The sequence below is a fragment of the Myotis brandtii genome, unplaced genomic scaffold (assembly GCF_000412655.1).
Source record: "Myotis brandtii unplaced genomic scaffold, ASM41265v1 scaffold581, whole genome shotgun sequence".
Classification (NCBI taxonomy): Eukaryota; Metazoa; Chordata; class Mammalia; order Chiroptera; family Vespertilionidae; genus Myotis; species Myotis brandtii.
In genome coordinates this window covers 12,131-21,159 of record NW_005370182.1, presented here as the reverse complement: position 1 = coordinate 21,159, position 9,029 = coordinate 12,131, and the positions used below count along the sequence as shown (strand labels likewise).

The window sequence follows — 9,029 nt, the reverse complement described above, 5'->3', positions numbered from 1 at the left end:
CTGCCGGCCGAGTGTGGCCGCCAGGGCCCGGGAGATGCTTGGCTGGCACCCAGACAATGCCCGGAGCGCCCGGCGAAAGTTGGGAGTTAGTGGAGTGTGCGGGTGGAGAAGGGGCTGCCGCGCGGACAGGAGCCAGCAGACCGGGCCCCCTCCCTCGGGATGCGGGCTCCCGGGGAAAGGTGTGTCGAGCAGGTCTTGGACCTGCACAGTGAGATGTTTTCTCATGGCAGCAAGTAAATCCCTTAGTTCTTGTCAACATGAGTAGGAAACCTGGAGAGGGTGGTGGAAAGGCAGCCAGCATATTTAAGATGCCACAGTTGCGTTCTGCTTTGCTTGACTCCTTTGGGTTCTGAAGCATTTTAACTTCATCCACAGCTTACAAGGAATGTGGCAGATCAGTATCTGAATGGCTCTGGGTTATGGAGAGGAGCGAGCAGGCAGGTAGTACAGGTAGGGAGAGAGAGGAACTCAAGAGCGAGCAAGAGATTTACTTAGGGACTGAAAGGACACGCAATGTTAGAAAACCAAAAGGTGGAGGGAGCATCCTCAGCAGCGAAAGGAGCGTTGCTAACTGTTCAAATTTTATGTGCAGGACATTTGACGTCGTAAGGGAAGAGAACATGCGTAATGAGGTAGGACAGCTTGTGTTTAGGAGGAAACTCGTTGGAGCCAGCTGCTCTGGTCATGAAGTGTAAGATTGTGTCTCAGCGGATACCTCTAGCTACAGCCTCTCTTACTGACTCTCTTAAAGACCAAGCTATCAGATTTGTTTCAGTGGTTTTGGCTTTTGTCATAACAGCTCTGTACTTGGGTCTATGCAGGGAGAGGGGCAGTCGTTCTGTCATGTTTGCTGTCCTTGCTCTCAGCAGAATGGAGCAGCTCCCCATGTCTGTTCACTCTGCTCCCCACCTGAGGCTTAGAAACACCCCGACTGGTAGTGGTTTCTCCTGCAGAGACCCCGCCTGCAGGGATGCGTTTGGCCACCCATCTTTTCCCTTTGCTGTCCACAGATTAACCGTGCTGATAAGGAGGCAACTTCACAGGAGCTGCTAAGATGGGCATGAGGATCAAACTACAAAGCACCAACCACCCCAACAACCTGCTGAAGGAACTCAACAAGTGCCGGCTCTCAGAGACCATGTGCGATGTCACCATCGTGGTGGGGAGCCGCTCCTTCCCGGCCCACAAAGCTGTGCTGGCCTGCGCAGCTGGCTACTTCCAGAACCTCTTCCTGAATACTGGGCTCGATGCCGCCAGGACCTATGTGGTGGACTTTATCACTCCCGCCAACTTCGAGAAGATTCTGAGCTTTGTCTACACATCTGAGCTCTTCACAGACCTGATCAACGTTGGGGTGATCTACGAGGTAGCTGAGCGTCTGGGTATGGAGGACCTCCTCCGGGCCTGTCACTCCACCTTCCCTGACCTGGAGAGCACTGCCGTGGCCAAGTCCCTGACCAACACCAGTGAGAGCCACTCGGGCACCCTGAGTTGTAGCTCAGCAGAACCTGCCCATCCCCTTGGAGAACTCCGGGGTGGCGGGGAGCACTTTGGTCCTGATAGAAACTATGTTTTACCTAGTGATGCTGGAGGAAGCTATAAAGATGAAGAGAGAAATGTTACCGGTGACTCTAACCATAGCCTGCCCCTGCCACAGCAGCCACTGCCGCCAAAGACAGAAGATCATGATAATCCTGCTCCTTTCACATCTGTACCTAACGTGGTGACCCAGCCAGCCCTAGGCACTGCCAGCATGGGCATCCAAACCAACACAAGCTCCTGCCAGCCATACAAGCTTCAAAGCAATGGAGACTTCAGTAAAAACAGCTTCTTCCCCCCGGACAATGCGATAGACATCACCACTGGGACCAACTCCTGTCTGAGCAATAGCGACCACTCCAAAGACCCAGGCTTTGAGCAGATGGATGACCTCCAGCTGGAGGACCTGGGGGATGACGACTTGCAGTTTGAAGACCCCACCGAGGAGATCGGCACAGCTGAGGAGGTGATTGAGTTGAGCGATGACAGTGAGGATGAGCTGACTTTTGGAGACAATGACAACCGAGAGAATAAGGCCATGCCCTGCCAGGTGTGCAAGAAAGTTCTAGAACCCAACATTCAACTGATCCGACAGCATGCTCGGGACCACGTGGACCTGCTGACAGGCAACTGCAAGGTATGTGAGACCCACTTCCAGGACCGAAACTCCCGGGTGACCCATGTCCTGTCTCACATCGGTATTTTCCTCTTCTCCTGCGACATGTGTGAAACTAAGTTCTTTACCCAGTGGCAGCTGACGCTCCACCGACGGGATGGAATATTTGAGAACAACATCATTGTCCACCCCAATGACCCCCTGCCGGGGAAGCTGGGCTTGTTTTCAGGGGCAGCCTCCGCAGAATTGAAATGCGCTGCCTGCGGGAAGGCACTGGCCAAAGATTTCCACGTGGTCCGGGGCCACATCCTAGACCATCTGACCTTGAAGGGCCAGGCCTGCAGCGTCTGTGACCAGCGCCACCTCAACCTCTGCAGCCTCATGTGGCACATGCTCTCCCATCTCGGCATTTCGGTCTTCTCCTGCTCTGTCTGTGCGAACAGCTTTGTGGACTGGCATCTCCTAGAGAAGCACATGGCTGTGCACCAAAGCCTGGAAGACACCCTCTTCCGCTGCCACTTGTGTAGCCAGAGCTTCAAGTCGGAGGCTGCCTATCGCTACCATGTCAGCCAGCACAAATGCAGCAGCGGCCTTGACCCCCGGCCTGGCTTTGGGCTGCAGCACCCAGCTCTCCCGAAGCGGAAGCTGCCAGCAGAGGAGTTCCTGAGTGAGGAGCTGGCTTTACAGGGCCAACCTGGGAACAGCAAGTATAGCTGCAAGGTCTGTGGCAAAAGATTTGCCCACACAAGTGAGTTCAACTACCACCGGCGGATCCACACGGGCGAGAAGCCGTACCAGTGCAAGGTGTGCCACAAGTTCTTCCGAGGCCGCTCGACCATCAAGTGCCACCTGAAGACGCACTCAGGGGCCCTCATGTACCGCTGCACAGTCTGTGGCCACTACAGCTCCACCCTGAACCTCATGAGCAAGCACGTGGGTGTGCACAAAGGCAGCCTCCCACCCGACTTCACCATTGAGCAGACCTTCATGTACATTATCCATTCCAAAGAGGCGGAGAAGAGCCCGGACAGCTGACTGGGTCCCACCGGAGCCAAGGGGAGCTCCCAGGTGGCAGCCAGGACATTGACTTTCTAGTGGCTGTTCATCCCACCCTAGCCGAAGTTACAGTTTTGCCTTGCTGGGAATTCTGTTCTGTCTTGCGTTTAAAGAAGAAAAAAAGAATAGCACATGAGCTGTTACTGTTTTAGAGAAGCAGCGGCCCTATCATGTTTACCTCCTGACCTGTTCTCGCCCATGAAGGGCTGTGTTTTTTATTCTTTTGAGGCTGGTCTTGGGATCTCGTCAGGCAGTTGGTGTCAGCTAGATCCCCTTCCCCAGCCTCTCGAGTTTTATGCTGCTAAGAACCCAACCAACAGCCTCACTGAAGAGAGGAGGTGGAGAGAGTTGTCCCTGTGGGTATAATGCCAGACCTCCATCGAGGACAACCAGCTGTGAGAGAGTTTGGCAGTGTGGTCATTTAGAAAAGGCTAGTCAGCAGGGCAGCTCACCTCAGGTTCCCTTCCCGGCCCTCAGCAGGGAAAAGGCAACAGGGATAGAGGTGCCTGTTGTTCCACGCCTCTAATCTGCTGACTGGACAGTAAGATCTTTTGGAAGCTAGATCCAAACTGGGGACTAAGCTCTCTATTTAGATCAGAAAGCTTTGGGATGAATCCTGGCCGGGGCCACCAGAAAAGGTCCTGCAGGGCCACCAGAAGTGGCAGCCTGGACGGACAGGAAGGGAGCTTTCTCTTTTCTCCTCATTTCCAAAGAAACATGATTTCATGGAGTGGTGGCCCAGGACATCAGGCCTTCCCTGTGGGGCAAAGAGGACAGGGAGCCATTTGATACAGTCAGTCACGTGTCATCTGGCCACCTCCATCAACCGTGAATTTTCTGTTGGAGAAGTGGGGTTGTCTCTGACAGCAGCAGCATTGCCTTAATTTATATCCTGTCTCTCGCCTAGAAGTGTGTTTGACCCGTAGTGTAGATGAGAAGACCCCATGAGGTGGAGTGATGGACTGGAAGCCCTTCAGGATTAAAGGGACCGATGACTGGTGGTGTGTAGCGGGATGCCTCTCTGTCCCCGTTGGGTAACCTGTTTTGTGCAACTGGGCAGGAGCTCTGGCAGCTGACTTTTGACCTGCTGGAATTTATCCTGATCTGTCTTTGCGTTGCCGCCAGTGGGCGCTATTGGCTGACAGCTCAGTAAGGCCCTCCCTCGGTAGCTGGGAAACATTTCTGCCCAGCCCTGGGGGCTTTGTTGTTAGTTGGCTTTTGAGGGGGCCCTGCCCAAAGAAGGCTTGAATGAGAGGGCCCTTGATCTCACGTACTCATTGGCTCACCTCAGTACACACTACCTCACCTGCTCAGGCCAGCGCTGGGAGTCCCTGAGCTAGGCCCTGACACTGCTCCTGGTGGGACTCAGCAGCACCCCGGGCTGTTTCACAAGCAAGTGGTTTTAATGAACTCACAAAGCCTTTTTGGACGTTAATATTTATTTATTTTTATGTTTGTATGCATATTACCCAGCATCTCTTTTGGATAAGAGACTTCAGGAAAATGAGTTTCTCCCCAGCAAGGAGCCATATCCAGGGGAGAATCCTGGCCAGAAGTTTGGGAAATAGGCTAGAACTGGGGGAGAACGTTTCAAGCCTTTAAACAGGGCAAATTCTTTTTGTTCTCCCCAGATAGGCTCTTACAGAATATACCCAGGGAACCCTTTAGGCAATTGATGTAAGTCCTAGAAAGTTGGGGCTTGTTAAATTCCTAGGCCTTTCCTCCTCCTCCTCCCATCCTGTAATGGAGTAGATTGGGGACCGGGCTGAGGGGACCAAGTCACATGAAGGACCTTTTTGCACATTTTCTCATCCCTCCTAAACTCGGAAAGCTGTATTGAGACATAGAGGCAAACCAGAGCTTCATCTTTGGTGCACCTGCTGCCTCTCTCCCCAGCCCTAAACTTACACAGCCTCCGACTTGGAGTGCATGGCTCTCTGCTGGGGTGACCACTACATGGAGGGACTTGTACACATGGCCACTTTTCACCATCTAACCCAACTTGTGAATCTTCCCTGGGGACATTCTTGTCAGGAAAGCAGTGCTGGGACTCTTCACCTCTGACTAGCTTCTCCTTTTTCCACACTGACCTCTAGAAATTTAAGGAGGAATATGTGTAAGACTACCGTCGAGTGTTTGCTAAGCTTTTCAAGCCTGAGCGATCCCTCCCAGACTATTGGTGAGGACTGGTTTCTGAATGGCCAGGTTTGAGGGAGCTGGGACTGGAACCCAGCGAGTATGCTGGGCAAACCCTTTTCCTTAACAGAGGGCGTCATGGATGCTGGGTAGTCTGTATACTTAACCTGAAACTGTGAAGTATTCCCTTTTTGCCAGTAAACCAAAAAGCAAATCCTTGAAACTTTGCCCCTGAAACACTAAACAAAAAACTGCACCCCCGGATCCTCCCGAGGCCAAGTGTTTGGTCAGGGCAGCCCCGTTGGTTGCAGTCAGACATGTAGCAGGGTCAGTAGCTCATGAGGCTCAATGACCAAACCCTGTTTCTCCACGTGTCCCCTGTGTTCGCACCCAACCCTCCCTCTGTTCGGTCATGTTTGCTGCCCCTGCCTCTAGCTCACCCTTTTCTGAACTGTTTTACTTGAAACACTGTAGTGTGGCAAAGGGCACTCTAGGATACCTAGTGGAAGGTATTGATTTTATTTTGAGTTTTTTATTTTTTCAATCTTTGATTTTGTCACGCCCTCTGCCCTGGAACTCAGTTTAGCACTGTCTCCTGCTGTATCGTTCTGAGGTTCAGTTTGACCCTTGAATGTCGTTTCTTCTCCTTTTTCCTCCTTTTTCTTGTTCTGTACTCCAGACTGGTTACATAATTGGCAAAGCCCTTTATTTAAAAATCACGTTTAAGAATTTCAAGATGGCAGTTGTGGAGCATGAAACCAAGCGTGAGGCTGTTCTCAGCCTGTTTCCTAGGGGGAGAGGGTAACACTTGGCTGGCACACTGGGATGAAGAGCAGAGGCTGCTGTGGCCAGAGGAGGGGGTCATTATCCCGCTCTTCTGTGACCCGCTGCCCCACTGGCAAGCTCCGCTGTACCCTCATATTGGGTCCTAAATTTTAAGACTCCATGGGGTATATAGTTCATGGCTCATTGGGAAGAAAGGGGGTGGGGATGGGGCTCTGGCCCAGGTGACCCCTAAGGCCCAGAAAATGGGTAAAAGTTCTTTTTGACTTGACTTCTGACCTGTCAGCTCTCTTTGTCTCCAGGACAAGCCTTTGGGCTTCAATACCTTCTCCCAGTGAGGTTTTGCTACTGATGATTTTTCTTCCTCTTCTGGCCTCCTGCTGTGCCCTGTTTTCCCAGACTACTCTATGTGGAAATGAATTTAAATCCCACTATAGATGGACACCGAGTTTATTGCCATGGGAGTAGGCTGTGTGGAGAAGTCTGTGCCCATATGGGAGTCGCTACACCTCCTTTTTCCTAACCCTGCACTGACTGAGTCAGGAAGTAGGGCACACAGCATTCATTTCAATGTGGTTATCAGCGTAAAGTTGACATCAGGATGAAAATGGAATTGTTTGGATTTCAGTATTTTTTTTAACACCCTTCCTTTGTCCAGTCCACCCTCCCCTCCCTCTTCTACTAGCTAAAGTCTCTTACGAAATGGAGAACAGTTGATGTGTAACTTCTTCCATTAAATTAATAAGTACTGACCTCCTAATATTTAAGTGTTTACTATCTATTGCTGTAAAGTTTTGTATATTTTGTAAACTTTTTTTTCCCAAATAGTAGATGTCTAAAATCGTTGTACATCTGATTCTTTTATATTCCATTGTTCGGCACAAAGTGTGGTTTTTATTTAGAATAAAAAAAAGGAAATTGGAAATGGGAGTTCTTTTCCTGTTTACTGTGATCATGCTCATCCCTGGAGTTGGGAAGATCTGGACAGCCACCCGTTGAGTCTCAGTATTCTGCTCAGCAGATTTAAGCAGCACCTTTTCCTTCCCTGTAGCTGGAATTCCCCAGGGTTAACTTGTTGACCTGTCTTTTGTTTGTTTTTCAAATCGATTTTTATTGATTTCAGAGAGGAAGGGAGAGGGAGAGAGAGAGAGATAAAAACATCAGTGATGAAAGAGAATCACGGATTGGCTGCCTCCTACACACCCCTTACCAGGCACTGAGCTCACACCCAGACATGTGCCCTTGACCGGAATCGAATCCAGGATCCTTCAGCCCACAGGCCGATGCTCCATCCACTTAGCCAGACTGGCTAGGGCTTGACCGATTTTTAGTGGGAAATTAAGTCAGTGACCCAACTTCTTCAGGGAGAACATCCCTGAGGGGATCTTCTGTTGGCCCAGAAAGTGAAGTGGAACTCAGCCAATGTCTACTTGGACCTGAAAATTGGCCATAAGTTGTCTTGCCAGTGCCATCTAATTCATGTGACGCGGTATGTTGGAGTGGAGAGAGGCAGGTCAAACAGAGGAGGCAGAGGTTTGGCATAATTTCCTGAGGTTGATAACAAATGTACCCCGACAGGGAAGGGTGTGATGTGGTCCACCGGGTCTCAGCACGCTGCCTGGCCCTGGCCCCCGTCACTGCTCAGTAAATGCTGAGCTGAGCAGCCTTGCTGCAGTCAGCATAGCCTGTTCCCTCTCCTCCCAAGGCCCTGAGGAGATATGCTGCCAGGGAGATAACTGGTTGCCAGAGTGAAACCCGTGAGAAGAGCACAACCTCGGGGAAGTGGACTCGGGTCGCCTGGGACGTGACAGATAGAAAATTGGGGTTTTTTTAGGAAACTTCTGGAGCCCGAGTCCGGGGAGGCAGTGATAGGGGCATCAGATGCTGGCTTGGCTTTTACGTGGGCATAAGGGAAGAAAGTGCTTTTACTGTGTTGTCTGCGCTGCTAGGCTAAGCCCTGACTGCAACCCCAGGTTACACCCTGGACTCCTGGGTGGAAAGCCTTCAGCTCTGTGCCACTGAGCAGTGGTTTGTAGCTTAAGAGCCTTTCAGGTTGGGCCAGTGAGCAGGGGGCTTATAGATACAGATTCCCCCCTGCTTCTGACACACAGGCACACACCATTGGACACATGTTGATGCATCTGCCGAACGCAGTTTCAGATTTCTGAAAGCAGAGGAGGCAGCGCGCCAGGTCAGTGACTTATTCCAAGTTAAACATTCCAGACACAGCACCGGGCAGGACAGAGGTCTCGGCGGTTGTGTCCCTGGGCCCTCCAGTCTCCACTGCAGGATTGAGAGACCAAGGACCTGGAACGAGTGGACTTGAACCTGCTCTTAGGCTTTGCTTCAGTCAGAGTTCATGGGCATGGTCCTAGTTTCCCAAACTGACAGCCTTTCCAGAAGACCTGCTTGTTACCAAGAGCAGCGGTCGCCAACCGGTGGTCTGTGGACCACTGGTGGTCCGTGAGGTCCGAAAGGTTGGCGACTGCTGACCAAGAGGACTTCTCGTCCTATCTGTAGACAAGTGTTACTAGAAGTAAGTTGCTGGACAGATAAATCATGAAAAGACTAGGCGTGGGAGATAGAAGTGTAAGGATGGGAACTGACAGAAGAATACAGAACCCTGCCCTGTGACCGAATTGGGAAATTTCCGCTGCCTGTCCTGCGCAGGGACCAGAGGCTGAGGGACAGCGCATCTGTCAGTGCTTGCAGCTGGCTGGCCCAGGGTCTGCTCCCAGAATGGATGTCTCTTGTTATTTTCTACGGTCTGGGGAAAAAGGGAGGGACAGGGGTGGATTTTGGATAGCATCTTGTTTAGATCCGAAATGTCCTAGTTCCAAAGCTGGGAGGAGGTGGGCTAGCTATGAGAGCTGTTACCCTGGGGAAGCTCCTCTGCTCG

At 51.5% G+C, this 9,029-nt stretch overlaps 1 protein-coding gene across 2 annotated transcripts in view; it reads left to right on the top strand.

Annotated features, from left to right (window-relative positions):
* ZBTB39 (zinc finger and BTB domain containing 39) overlaps positions 1-4,855 on the top strand; it is a 5,686-nt gene extending 831 nt beyond the window's left edge. Inside the window, exons 1-2 of one of the 2 annotated variants that reach the window (XM_005879003.2) lie at positions 7-632; positions 1,011-4,855. In XM_005879003.2, coding sequence (XP_005879065.1) covers positions 1,055-3,190 — 2,136 coding nt within the window. In that variant the 5' untranslated portion in view covers positions 7-632; positions 1,011-1,054 and the 3' untranslated portion in view covers positions 3,191-4,855. Of the gene's footprint in view, positions 1-6; positions 633-1,010 lie in introns of those variants that run through there. The other variant, XM_005879004.2, reaches the window with a different exon arrangement.
* The last annotated feature ends 4,174 nt before the right edge of the window (positions 4,856-9,029 follow it).